This window comes from Oncorhynchus clarkii, chromosome 20 (assembly GCF_045791955.1).
Source record: "Oncorhynchus clarkii lewisi isolate Uvic-CL-2024 chromosome 20, UVic_Ocla_1.0, whole genome shotgun sequence".
In the NCBI taxonomy this organism is placed as follows: Eukaryota; Metazoa; Chordata; class Actinopteri; order Salmoniformes; family Salmonidae; genus Oncorhynchus; species Oncorhynchus clarkii.
In genome coordinates this window covers 33,842,027-33,856,499 of record NC_092166.1, presented here as the reverse complement: position 1 = coordinate 33,856,499, position 14,473 = coordinate 33,842,027, and the positions used below count along the sequence as shown (strand labels likewise).

The 14,473-nt window shown below is 44.7% G+C and overlaps 1 protein-coding gene across 1 annotated transcript in view; it reads left to right on the top strand.

Annotated features, from left to right (window-relative positions):
- LOC139377397 (ephrin type-A receptor 4-like) overlaps positions 1-11,604 on the top strand; it is a 35,984-nt gene extending 24,380 nt beyond the window's left edge. Inside the window, exons 7-18 of the mRNA XM_071120425.1 lie at positions 3,203-3,327; positions 4,138-4,297; positions 4,423-4,534; positions 5,074-5,132; positions 5,246-5,359; positions 5,579-5,764; positions 5,916-5,977; positions 6,358-6,567; positions 6,722-6,898; positions 9,899-10,089; positions 10,202-10,360; positions 10,750-11,604. Of these exons, the coding sequence (XP_070976526.1) occupies positions 3,203-3,327; positions 4,138-4,297; positions 4,423-4,534; positions 5,074-5,132; positions 5,246-5,359; positions 5,579-5,764; positions 5,916-5,977; positions 6,358-6,567; positions 6,722-6,898; positions 9,899-10,089; positions 10,202-10,360; positions 10,750-10,879 (1,685 nt within the window). The 3' untranslated portion in view covers positions 10,880-11,604. The remainder of the gene's footprint in view (positions 1-3,202; positions 3,328-4,137; positions 4,298-4,422; positions 4,535-5,073; positions 5,133-5,245; positions 5,360-5,578; positions 5,765-5,915; positions 5,978-6,357; positions 6,568-6,721; positions 6,899-9,898; positions 10,090-10,201; positions 10,361-10,749) is intronic.
- The last annotated feature ends 2,869 nt before the right edge of the window (positions 11,605-14,473 follow it).

Genomic DNA, 14,473 nt, shown 5'->3' with positions numbered 1-14,473 from the left:
TGTTGAAAGTTTCCAAGAGCACAGTCTCCATCATTGGGAAATTGAAAAAATATGGAACTACTCAGACTCTGCCTAGAGCTTGTCGGCCGACCAAACCGAGCAACCGGGAAAGAAGGTCCTTGGTCAGGGAGGTGACCAAGAACCCAATGACCACTCTGACAGAACGGCAGAGTTCCTTGGCTGAGATGGGAGAACCTGCCAGAAGTACAGCAGTCTCTACAGCACTTAACTAATCTGGGCTTTTTGCTAGAGTGGCCAGGCAGAAGCCACTCCGGAGAAAGTCACATGACAGCACACCATGAGTTTGCAAAAATGCACGTGAAAGACTCAAAGTATAAGGCAAAATATTCTGTGGTTTGATGAGATAAAACACTTTGGCCTGAATACAAAGTGCTATGTCTGGATATAACCAGGCACAGCTCATCACCCGTCTAACACCATCCCTACCGTGAAGCATGGTGGTGGTGGACCATCCCTACCGTGAAGCATGCTATGTGGATGCTTTTCAGTGGCATGGACTGGGAGAAGGGTAAGGATACAGGGGACAATGAATGTACAATGACCCCTAGTATACAGCCAAAGCAAGGCTGGAATGGCTTCAGAACAAGAATGTGAAAGTCCTTGAGTGGCCCAGCCAAAGCCCAGACTTGAATCCCATGGAAAATCTGTGGAAAGACTTGAAGATTGCTATTCAGAGCCGATCCAAATCTGCAAGGAACAAATCCAGATGTGCAAAGCTGATACAGACATACCCAAGACGACTTAAAGCTGTAATAGCCGCCAAAAGGTGCTTTTACAAAGTATTGATTCAGGCGTGTGAATAATTATGTAAAATGAGATATTTCTGTATTTCATTTTCGATACATTTGCATGTAGTCCATTTTGAATTCGGGCAGTAACACAACAAAATGTGAAATAAGTTAAGGGGTGTGAATACATTCTGGAACAGTACATGGGAGTAATGTGTGTGAGTGTGTTTGTCAAACTCTCAAGGAGTGACTTGTCTCGGTGACATAAACAGATTGCCACGGTCTTATTGGCTTATGCCACGGTGTGTGCGTGTGTGTGTGGGTGTCATGTGCGGGGAGAAAGTGTGTTGGTTTGATCACCTCTACATTTAGGAGGTCTGTAAAAATGTTTACAAGGTGTTTCATTTGAGCTTCTACGGGGAGTGTGAGTCAGATGAAGTGTGTGCTTATGTAGTGTTTTTTCCGTGTGCTTTACTGTGCGTGAACTGGAACACTGCCCACTGACTCTATCTTTACAATGTCTTTGGCTGCATTTACACAGGAAGCCCAATTCTGATTTTTTTTCTTCAGGAATTGACCTTTTGACCAATCACATCAGCTCTTTTGACATCAGATCTTTTTCAGAGCTGATCTGATTGGTCAAAATATCAATGAGTGGAAGGGAAAAAAAGATCAGATACCTAGGTAAACGCGGCCTCTGAGTCCCAGATAGTGGCAGACACACCTGCTCTGACTACCCGTGGGAAGTGTGTTGTCTCCCTGTGTAGCGTAGCGTAACCTACTGGGTGCTAAATGAGAAGGCTGGGAACTATTATTCAAAGGCAGAAACAGTGTTGTCATGCAATACTCATTCACTCTGAAATAACTATTTTCTGTCTTTAGTGAGTCACTGAGTCACATACACTGTACTGTCTTTAGTGAGTCACTGTGTCATTCTCTATGTCAGAGGGACTATCACAATAATACAGGGACATACGGGGAAGACTATGTTAGAGGGATAGAAAGGGAAGGGACCGACATTAATGGAGGGATAGAAAGGATGTGGGAAAGACAATGATAAAGGGATAGAAAGGATGTGGGAAAGACAATGATAAAGGAAGTGGGAAAGACAATGAGAAAGGAAGTGGGAAAGACAATGATGAAGGGATAGAAAGGAAGTGGGAAAGACAATGATGAAGGGATAGAAAGGAAGTGGGAAAGACAATGAGAAAGGAAGTGGGAAAGACAATGATAAAGGGATAGAAAGGATGTGGGACAGACAATGATAAAGGGATAGAAAGGAAGTGGGAAAGACAATGATAAAGGGATAGAAAAGATGTGGGAAAGACAATGATAAAGGGATAGAAAGGAAGTGGGAAAGACAATGATGAAGGGATAGAAAGGATGCGGGAAAGACAATGATAAAGGGATAGAAAGGATGTGGGAAAGACAATGATAAAGGGATAGAAAGGAAGTGGGAAAGACAATGATGAAGGGATAGAAAGGAAGTGGGAAAGACAATGATAAAGGGATAGAAAGGAAGTGGGAAAGACAATGATAAAGGGATAGAAAGACAATGATAAAGGGATAGAAAGGAAGTGGGAAAGACAATGATAAAGGGATAGAAAGACAATGATAAAGGGATAGAAAGGATGCGGGAAAGACAATGATAAAGGGATAGAAAGGATGTGGGAAAGACAATGATAAAGGGATAGAAAGGAAGTGGGAAAGACAATGATGAAGGGATAGAAAGGAAGTGGGAAAGACAATGATAAAGGGATAGAAAGGAAGTGGGAAAGACAATGATAAAGGGATAGAAAGACAATGATAAAGGGATAGAAAGGAAGTGGGAAAGACAATGATAAAGGGATAGAAAGGAAGTGGGAAAGACAATGATAAAGGGATAGAAAGGAAGTGGGAAAGACAATGATAAAGGGATAGAAAGGAAGTGGGAAAGACAATGATAAAGGGATAGAAAGGAAGTGGGAAAGACAATGATAAAGGGATAGAAAGGAAGTGGGAAAGACAATGATAAAGGGATAGAAAGGATGTGGGAAAGACAATAATAAAGGGATAGAAAGGATGTGGGAAAGACAATAATAAAGGGATAGAAAGGATGTGGGAAAGACAATGATAAAGGGATAGAAAGGAAAAGAGGTGAGAAAGGTCATGGCCTGTTCCCAAGAGAAAAAGGGTAAAAGTGTCATCCAGGACTCAGCTGTGGTGAATTGGGTCATTGTGACTGCCATCAAACATTCAGGGAAGTGGTTTTTTTATAACTCCAAATGTGGATTTGGATGAAAACCTGTCAATCCTGTAGCTTGAATAATTTTATTTGCGGATGTTATGCCATTGTGTCTTATACATTCTTTTCTGGTAAACTATTCAAGAGATTCAATACACAAACATAAAAGCCATGATATATCTTGGGCTGTCCTAGTTCTTCAACTTGTGTACCTCTCTCACTCACTCAGCTCCCTCCCCAGTTACATCCATCCAGGCTGGTGATGTCACCAGGCATGGTGTGTCATTGGCATGGCAACAGCCCGATCGTCCCAATGGGGTGATCCTGGAGTATGAGGTCAAGTACTACGAGAAGGTGAGATGCCTCGTGGGAACCGCGGTTCAGAAATCCTTAAAAAAAAAATAATATTACACTCTTAGAAAAAAGGCTTCCAAAAGAGTTCTTCGGCTGTCCCCATAGGAGAACTCCAGGTAGAACCCTCTGTGGAAAGGGTTCTACAAGGAACCCAAAAGGATTCTATCTGGAACCAAAAGGGGTTCTTCAAATGGTTTTCCTATGGGGACAGCCAAAGAACCGTTTTAGGTTCTAGATACCACTATTTTTGATACCACTTTCTTTTTTTGGAAACCTATAACTGGTGTGTGTGTGTGTGTGTGTGTGTGTGTTATGTGCATCAATGCATGTTTGTGAGTGTTCACATGCTATCTGCTTAAACTGGTATCAATAGACCTATAAAACAACCAATAAACAATCTTCAAAGCATTCCTTGTGTTTGACATGGAAAAAGAGGGAGGGAGACATGAAGGGAGAGACTACGAGATGCGTTTTTTTTTTGTGGAGAGAGCAAGATGGGCGGGAGTGATTTGTAGTTGATTTGGAATTGTGTGGCTACAGTTTGTCCTCGCTTGTCTGGTTTTGTGATTATAGGCCTAGGGTCCACAGGGAGAGGTATTTCGCTCCAGAACCACACATTGTTCTGCAACTTCAAGTTACATTTTAGGATCATGACCTCATCCGTTACCCCTTATCTTTACACTTCCCAGTCAAAATGGGGTGCATTTAAGTTATGCTGTATCTTGGAAAGAGTCATGTATATGGCCGCAGATTTCTGCTCATTAACAGATCCCTCCCCTCTTTCTCTCTTCCTGTCTCTCCTCCAATCAGGATCAGAAGGAGAGCTCCTACCGCATCATGAAGACGGCGTCTCGCAGTGCTGACATCACTGGGCTGAGTCCCCTCACTGTGTACTTGTTTCAGGTGCGCGCTCGCACCGCCGCCGGATACGGAGAGTTCAGCGGCCCCTTGGAGTTCTCCACCAACTCAGGTAGAAGACATTCTAATGTATTCTATTCGGCTGTTTTTGAGCAAGAGATATTGCATTTTTTTGGGGCGACCTGTTTTTACAGAAAACATCCTGGTTTGTAACCTGATGTCTCCTCCCACTGACAGATCCCTTGCCTCTGATTGGTGATGCCGCCAGCTCCACCCTGCTCCTGCTGTCAATCAGCGGAGGTGTGATTCTACTGCTCACCTCCACCGCAGTCTTCATTATCAGCCGCAGGTACAAACACATATGGCCTCAGAAGAACAAGCAACCGCTAAAACACACACACACACACACACACACACACACAGAGATCACCTGGGGCTTTGGAGGGGGATTAAAGAGGAGACAGTATGTCCTTCTGAAGGTCTGATTGTTCACCTGGTAATCCCCTTGTCCCTGACTTATCATTAGTGTCTCCACAACAACACAGCCACTGTATCAGCTTCCCCCTGGCCTCCGAACACTCACACACAACCTCTCCCTTGAGGCCTCTTTTTACTGACAGTGGCTCTCAAGGTATGACACACCACACCGCTTAAAGACACAATGGGTAGTGTTACAGACAGGTTCTGTAAGATAACACACCTTTTCTCCTATATTACCCGAGGCACTATTCTCTCTCCTTCCCACCCTCCATCCCCCTTCTCCTTCTTTCCCTCTACTCGCCTTGAATAACCCGTCTCTGCTTGGATTGGTCAAAGTAGCTGTCAATCACTCACATTGTGTGTGTTCCGTGCCACTCACCACTTCTTCCTCTGCCTTTCTTCTTTCAGGAGGGGCAAATACAGCCAAGCCAAGCAAGACTCCGAGGAGGAGAAACACCTAAACCCAGGTAAGACCTCACACGCACGACCACACACACGCACACACACACACCTCATCCTATTCCACAAACATGTCAAACTCCTTTTCCCAACCCATCTCCTCCCCTTTCTTCATCTGTAGGTGTGAGGATATACGTGGACCCGTTCACCTATGAGGACCCAGACCAGGCAGTTCATGAGTTTGCCAAAGAAATTGACGCCTCCTACATACACATAGAGAAGGTCATTGGCATTGGTAAGGGAGCCTGACACACACGCTCACAGTAAATCGTCAAGGTTTTGAAGGTGTGTGATGCTAATGCTGTGTTGTAAGTGAGTGTTCGGATGTATGTAGTTATTTATACTGTGTGTGTTGTAGGTGAGTTTGGGGAAGTGTGTAGTTATTTATACTGTGTGTGTTGTAGGTGAGTTTGGGGAAGTGTGTAGTTATTTATGCTGTGTGTGTGTGTTGTAGGTGAGTTTGGGGAGGTGTGTAGTGGCCGTCTGCGTCTCCAGGGAAAGAGGGAGATCTACGTGGCCATAAAGAGTCTGAAGGCAGCATACTCTAACAAACAGAGGCAAGATTTCCTCTCTGAAGCCAGCATCATGGGACAGTTCGACCACCCAAACATCATCAGACTGGAGGGCGTGGTCACGCGATGTGAGTGATTGACAGCTACTTTGACCAATCCAAGCAGAGATTGACAGGTTCCGTCTACATTTATAAAGATATAAAAATGCAGAGGATCCCGAAACTTATCCTTGTGGAACACCCCCCTGTCTTAATCGCTGCTTGTTTGTCTCCTGTGCAGGTAAACCAGTGATGATCATCACAGAGTACATGGAGAATGGATCTCTTGACGCCTTCCTCAGGGTAAGAGGTCCTAGTGTTTCGTGGAGCGTCAGGTAGCCTAGTGTTTAGAGCGTTGGACCAGTAACCAAAAGGTTGCTGGATGGAATCCCAGAGCTGACAAGGTGTAGCTCTGAACAAGGCAGTTAACCCACTGTTCCCCGGTAGGCTGTCATTGTAAATAAGAATTTGCTCTTAACTGACTTGCCAAGTTAAACAAATATTAGAAATACGTTTTATCTCTGTTTTTGTACTGTGTGTTATATTCTAAAACAGCAGGGGGTTTCAATTAAGACCTAGACAACCAGACGAGGGGAGTTCCTTACTAGTCAGTGACCTGAATTCAGCCCTCCGTGGCGTGAGTTTGACACCTGTCCTAAAGTCTCTCTCTCTCTCTCCGTTAGAAACACGATGGTCATTTCACAGTGATCCAGTTGGTGGGCATGCTGCGTGGCATCGCGTCGGGCATGAAGTACCTGTCTGACATGAGCTACGTTCACCGAGACCTGGCCGCCCGCAACATCCTGGTCAACAGCAACCTGGTGTGCAAGGTGTCTGACTTCGGCCTGTCCCGAGTACTCCAAGAGGACCCTGAGAATGCCTACACCACACGGGTAAGAACACAGGGGAGAACATTGAACACTAGCATGTCTATCTGGGGTAATGATTTAGTATGTGAGAGAGGTTCATGTTTCAATCACCTTTGAACTCTGGGTCCTTTGTGCTAGACTGTGGATTCAAATACAATTCTCTTCCCATGTGTTACAGGAGGTGACTGGGACGTACCACTCTCCAGGGGGGAAGATCCCCATCAGATGGACCTCTCCAGAGGCCATCGCCTACAGGAAGTTCACCCCATCCTCTGACACCTGGAGCTATGGCGTGGTCATGTGGGAGGTGATGTCCTATGGCGAGAGACCATATTGGGACATGAGTAACCAGGATGTAAGTGCGTTTTCTATGTAATGGATTTTCCCCTGAACGTGGAATCTTTTTTGTGTGGACTGAAGCAAAAGGTAGATGGCTACAGTGCATTTGGAAAGTATTCAGAGCCCACTTTCCCACATTTTGTTACGCTACAGCCTTATTCTAAAATGGGTTAAATCAGTCTACACACAATGCCCCATAATGGTAAAGTGAAAACAGGTTTTTAGAAATGTGTGCAAATGTATTCACTGTAGACAAAGTTAGTTAAACATGCTTTCTTACCCTCTTTCGCTATACCCTGTTCTCTCTCAATTCAATTTAAGGGCTTTATTGGCATGGGAAACATATGTTAACATTGCCAAAGCAAGTGAACTAGATCAAATCAACGTTTATTTGTCACGTGCGCCGAATACAACAGGTGTAGTAGACCTTACAGTGAAATGCTTACTTACAGGCTCTAACCAATAGTGCAAAAAGGGTATTAGGTGAACAACAGTTAAGTAAAGAAATTCAACAACAGTAAAAAGACAGACTATAGACAGTAGCGGGGCTATAAAAGTAGCGAGGCTACATACAGACACCGGTTAGTCAGGCTGATTGAGGTAGTAGGAACATGTACAGTGGGGCAAAAAAGTATTTGGTCAGCCACCAATTGTGCAAGTTCTCCCACTTAAAACTTAATTTTCATCATAGGTACACTTCAACTATGACAGACAAAATCAGAAAAAAAAATCCAGAAAATCACATTGTAGGATTTTTAATGAATTTATTTGCAAATTATGGTGGAAAATAAGTATTTGGTCAATAACAAAAGTTTATCTCAATACTTTGTTATATACCCTTTGTTGGCAATAACAGAGGTCAAACTTTTTCTGTAAGTCTTCACAAGGTTTTCACACACTGTTGCTGGTATTTTGGCCCATTCCTCCATGCAGATCTCCTCTAGAGCAGTGATGTTTTGGGGCTGTTGCTGGGCAACACAGACTTTCAACCAGGCAGTGATGCAACCAGTCAGGATGCTCTTGCAGCTGTAGAACCTTTTGAGGATCTCAGGACCCATACCAAATCTTTTTAGTTTCCTGAGGGGGAATACGCTTACTCTTCACGACTGTCTTGGTGTGTTTGGACCCTTCTAGTTTGTTGTTGATGTGAACACCAAGGAACTTAAAGCTCTCAACCTGCTCCACTACAGCCCCGTCGATGAGAATGGATGCGTGCTCAGTCCTCCTTTTCCTGTAGTCCACATCTCCTTAGTCTTGGTTACGTTGAGGGATAAGTTGTTGTCCTGGCACCATCCGGCCAGTTCTCTGACCTCCTCCCTATAGGCTGTCTCGTCGTTGTCGGTGATCAGGCCTACCACTGTTGTGTCATCTGCAATGATGGTGTTGGAGTCGTGCCTGGCCTTGCAGTCATGGGTGAACAGGGAGTACTGGAGGGGACTGAGCACGCACCTCTGGGGAGCTCCAGTGTTGAGGATCAGCGTGGCAGATGTGTTGCTACCTACCCTCACCACCTGGGGGCGGCCGGTCAGGAAGTCCAGGATCTACCAGTTGGTCAGCACATGCCTGGAGCACACGTCCTGGTAATCCGTCTGGCCCTGCAGCCTTGTGAATGTTGACCTGTTTAAAGGTCTTGCTCACGTCGGCTACAGAGAGCGTGATCACACAGTCGTCCGGAACAGCTGATGCTCTCATGCATGCCTCAGTGTTGTTTGCCTTGAAGCGAGCATAGAAGTGATTTAGCTGGTAGGCTCGTGTCACTGGGCAGCTCGTGGCTGTGCTTCCCTTTGTAGTCTGTAATAGTTTGCAATCCCCGCCACATAAGATGAGCGTCAGAGCCGGTGTAGTATGATTCAATCTTAGTCCTGTATTGACGCTTTGCCTGTTTGATGGTTCATCGCAGGGCATAGCAGGATTAATTGTAAACTTCCGGGTTAGAGTCATGCACCTTGAAAGAGTTGTGGTCTGATTTACCAAATGGAGGGTGAGGGAGAGCTTTGTACGCATCTCTGTGTTTGGAGTACAGGTGATCTAGAATTGTTTTCCCTCTGGTTTCACATTTAACATGTTGATAGAAATTTGGTAGAACTGATTTAAGTTTCCCTGCATTAAAGTCTCCCGCCACTAGGAGCGCCGCTTCTGGGTGAGTGGTTTCCTGTTTGCTTATTTCCTTATACAGCTGACTGAGTGCGGTCTTAGTGCCAGCATCTGCCTGTGGTGGTAAATAAACAGCCACGAAAAGTATAGCTGAAAACTCTCTAGGCAAGTAGTGTGGCCTGCAATTTATCACAATATACTCTACTTCAGGCGAGCAAAATCTAGAGACTTCCTTAGATTTCATGCACCAGCTGTTGTTTACAAATATGCACAGACCCCCCTCATCTTACCGGAGTGTGCTGTTCTATCTTATCCCGCTAGCTGAATATACATGTCGTCATTCAGCCACGATTCCGTGAAACATAGGATATTACAGTTTTTGATGTCCCGTTGGTAGGATATTCGTGATCGTACCTCGTCTAATTGGTTGTCCAATGATTGCACGTTGGCGAGTAGTATTGACTGTAACGGCAGCTTTCCCACTCGCTTTCTACGGGTCCTGACCAGGCATCCGGCTCTTTGTCCTCTGTACCTGCGTCGCTTCCTCTTGCAAATAACGGGGATGTTGGCCCTGTGGGGTGTTTGGAGAGTATCTTGTGCGTCGTCCTTGTTGTAGAAAAAATCTTTGTCTAATCCGAGGTGAGTGATCGCTGTCCTGATTTCCAGAAGCTCTTTTTTTGCCGTAAGATACGGTGGCAGAAACATTATGTACAAAATAAGTTACAAATAACACGAAAAAAACCCACATAATAGCACAATTGGTTGGGCGCCCGTAAAACTGCTGCCATTTCTTCCAGCGCCATTTTCCCTTAGTAGACGAAAGTGAGATAATCAATAAAAATGAACAGTAAACATTACACTCACAAAAGTTCCAAAAGAAGAAAGAAATGACAAATGTCTCTCTCCCTCCCTCTCTCTCCAGGTGATAAAAGCAATAGATGAGGGCTACCGTCTGCCCCCGCCAATGGACTGTCCTGTGTGTCTACACCAGCTGATGTTAGACTGCTGGCAGACAGAGAGAACACACAGACCCAGCTTCACACAGATCCTCAACATGCTGGATAAACTCATCCGCAACCCGACCACCACTCTGAGGAGGACAGGAGGAGACAGGTACACACGGGGGACACGATGTCTTTCATTGCAAGCTCTTTCAATGTGTTTTTCCAGCATAACATTCACTCCCCATAACTACCTCAACCTCTGTCTTTATCTCTTTGTGCAGACCTGTTCCCAGTCTGTTGGAGCCTGTAGGAGGTCCAGAGTTTGTGTCAGTGTGGTCAGCAGAAGACTGTCTTCAGGCTATAGGGATGGGCATGTATAGAGACACGCTCACTACTGCTGGATACACCAGCCCTGACAGCCTGCTAACCCTCACACATCAGTGAGTCTCTCTCTAATCCCCCCCCCCTCTCTCTCTATATATCACTATGGCTCTCTCTATTTCTCTGCTAACCCTCACACATCAGTGAGTCTCTCTCTCTCTCTCTCTCTCTCAGTATCTCAGTATCTCTGTATCTCTCTCTCTCTCTCTCTCTAACCCCCCTCTCTCTCTCTCTAACCCCCCTCTCTCTCTCTCTCTAACCCCCCTCTCTCTCTCTCTCTAACCCCCCTCTCTCTCTCTAACCCCCCTCTCTATATACCACTATGGCTCTCTATTTCTCTCCCTCTATTCCCCCCCGCTCTCTCTTTCTCTCTCTCTTTCTTTCTGGGTGGGTACTTATAGTCTTCGTAACTCTGAACATGTCTAATTTAATTATTCCATGTTTACAGGGATATGACCAGTATAGGAATTATCACACCATCACACCAGGACCAGATCCTTGCCAGTGTGCAGCAGGTATTGCTGTCCCACATGCAACAAATACAGGAACAGATGCCAGACAGTATGGTTCCCGTCTGAGCCAGTGAATGGATACAAAACTAAAACAATTTGTTTTTAATTAATTTTATTTACCTCATCCATGCACTTTAGAATGAGATTTTCACAAGGAATTACATCAACATACAAAAAACTACAACAGAAAATATGAGGAGAGAAAGAGAGAAAAGCAGCACTTTTATAAACCCTATAAACTTTGACCTTTGAACTATGACCTGAGGTTTGACCTGCGGCTGAAGAAGCTGCTGAAGATGGTTTCACTGCAACCCTGAGGAAACAACGAGACATTTTGTCCCTTTTTTGTTTACTTTTTGTACATACGTGTCCGTGTAAATAACATTTCATCTGCTCCTGATTTTTCTTTTTTTTTAAATTTTTGTTGTTGTTGATTTTGTGTCATCCCGACAGTGGTGCCATTGTTTTCAGTTTAGAAACTGTTTTCTCTCCCGTACACATTTCCAGACACCTCCAGTTTGCCTCATATGCATCTCAGGACTAGACTACCCATTTGTCTTTATACCAGAAGGACTCCAGCTCCCATTCCCACGAAGAAGTAATCCATCCATTGAGCTTTTGTAGACAAGGACTAATGAGTGCTACAAATATTCACCAACAAAGACTTGTAAGTTAATAGTGAAGCATAGTTCGACAAATAAAAACAGGACAAATTGAATGTCGTCTGGAAGTCGAGAAACTTAATGGACGAGCTGATAAAGTGTAGTTCTGAAGCATCACTGTGTGTGTGTGTGTGTGTGTGTGTGTGTGTGTGTGTCAGGGTTGGGGTCAATTCCATTTAAATTCCAGTCAATTCAGAAAATACAATGACATTCCAACTCCAATTCTCTTCCAATGCTTTTCAATCAGTAAAATGTTCAATTAGAATTGGGTTTACTTTCTGAATAGACTGGAATTGAAATGGAATTGACCTCAATCCTGGTGTGTGTGCTTGCCTTTGAGGACTAGTTTGGGATATTCAAAGACAGAAATATGGGAAGGGGAGCGTTTTGTGATAGAATGTATGTGTGCCAAGCTCTTGCTGGCTTTTTATTTAGGATGAGCACATTAACGGTATTAGCTAGTTTTATCTCGTCAACGATTAACATATACTCTAGGTATTACATGTCTTTGTAAAATGTTACTGTTTGGAAATACAATCAGGTGCATAAAGGATTTCATTCTATTTATCGTCTTCTTATTATCGAGGTTGTACATTGTGAAATAGGAATAATGTAAATGACTGAAATGGGTCATTTCTGTCTGAACTTCTTTTTGAAGCAGATGCGGAAGAGTGTGTGCGACTGGGAAGTGTGTGTGTGTGTAACTAAGGGTGTGTGTGTGTGTGTTTGTGTGTGTGTAACTAAAGGAAGTGTGTGTGTGTAACTAAGGGAAGTGTGTGTTCGGTGTGTGTGTGTGTGTAACTAAGGGAAGTGTGTGTTCGGTGTGTGTGTGTGTGTGTGTGTGTGTGTAACTAAGGGAAGCGTGTGTTCGGTGTGTGTGTGTGTGTGTAACTAAGGGAAGTGTGTGTTCGGTGTGTGTGTAACTAAGGGAAGTGTGTGCACTGGTGTGGTCTGACCGGCAACAAAGCCAGGTGGATTAAAGTGAAGGGTGCTGGGAGGCATTCTGTTAAAACGTTCAGTGGTGTGGAGAGAGCCATCTGCTAAACACACACGGAGAAACGCATACACAGTGTGTCACACACACACACACTGTGACACACACGCAGCAGGAGAGAACTTCGGGCACACACACATGGACAGCACAGGTGAAGGACATCGGTAGCAGTACAACACAGATATGTCACTTTAGCAACGACATGTACTTGCACAAAACCAAACCTCAATTTCACATTCAAATCAGGGATATTTGCTTTTGTGGATTAAATAAAATCCTTGCCAGCTGGAGACAACAGGCAAAATCACCTTGGATACTCAGACATTCTACACCGGGGTTTTGCATATGATCTGAGAGAGACACACACACACACTCGCACCAACACAAAGCCGGCCTGTGGGTTAGGGGTGTGGGGCAGATATGCTGGGACAGTCTTTTTAAAGACTTGATCCCGTTAATGGTGTTAGACACACTCCTCTCTCCCACAGACGAAACCCATCTCGCACAAAACCCACTCTGTCCTTATAGATTCATGTGCGCCCACTCTCCCACTCTAATAGAGCTTGAGGGAGACCGGAGCACGAAGATAGACACCCGTTCTTAATCTGTCCGTCTGTCTACGCAGGCTGCCACTGAAAAAAACATGTTAAGAGAACAGAATCTCTGTTAGGATGAATGCTTCAATTAAAAAATTCTCCCCTCTGTCTCTCGCGCGCTCTCTCTCTCCCGCTCTCTGTAGGGTGTCATTGTGGTCTTTTGGTCACTAGATTAGTGTGGTAATAGAACAGGCTAATCTCGCCTGGTCTTACACAGAGGGAGTGATCGTGGGGTGTCTTTAATAGCCAGCCAACCGTACCCTAATGTGTGTGTGACTGGGAGGAGAGAGACAGGGTTTAGTCACACACACGCACACACAGTCGCTTGCACGCACATACACACACACACACACACACACAGCCAGGGTTTACATTTCTTTCAGGATTTCCATTTAAATGCATCACCTCATTGACCAACGCAATGCCAGAGGCATTCCCACGGTAACCCTGGTGTGCGTGTTTTGTGTGTGTACGTGCAAGCAAGTTTGCGTGCCCACTGGTACTGGTAGAGAGGTGACAGGCAGTCCCCCCAGTGTAAAATAGCATACACTGAGTATACAAAACATTAAGAACACATGCTCTTTCCATGACATAGACTGACCAGATGAATCCAGGTGAAAGCTATGATCCCTTATTGATGTCACTTGTTAAATCCACTTCAAATCAGTGTAGATGAAGGGGAGGAGACAGGTTAAAGAAGGATTTTTAAGCATTGAGGCAAGTGAGACATGGATTGTGTGTGTGCATTTTAGTGCCTTTGAACAGGTACGGTAGTAGGTGCGAGGAGCACCGGTTTGTGTCAAGAATTGCTACCAGCCAACTTGACACAACTGTGGGAAGCATCCCTGTGGAACACTCGACACCTTATAGAGTCCATGCCTCGAGGAATTGAGGCTGTTCTGAGGGCAAAAAGGGGTGGAACTCAATATTAGGAAGGTGTTCCTAATGTTTTGTACACTCAGTGTATACAGAAACGCCTAGTCCCTCTTTTTATCTCCCTCTCTCACGCCATCCTGGTGTATGTAGCCACCTGTCCAATTTGGCAACCTGTGCTCCCTTTATTACTGAAGCCACTGACTCGAGTCATGTGATCCACCTCTCCCGCTGCCAGTGGACAGATAACATCTGACAGACATTAAAAGCTGACTAATGAGTCTGAGACAGACATTAGCAGCCAATTAATGAGTCTGATGTGGCATCTTACCACAGCACCTTTCACCCTAAAAACTGTTCAGACAGTTGGGTAATAGCTCTATGACTTTTCTGCTGAATAGTTATCAGGAATACTTCAAATAGCCACAGCCATTTAATGGAGTCTTGTCAATGAAAGTAAGTGGCTGTAATGAAAACCAACAAACAGAGTCTCAGAGTGGAAATGCTGATCCTAATGAATACATTGACAGAGGGG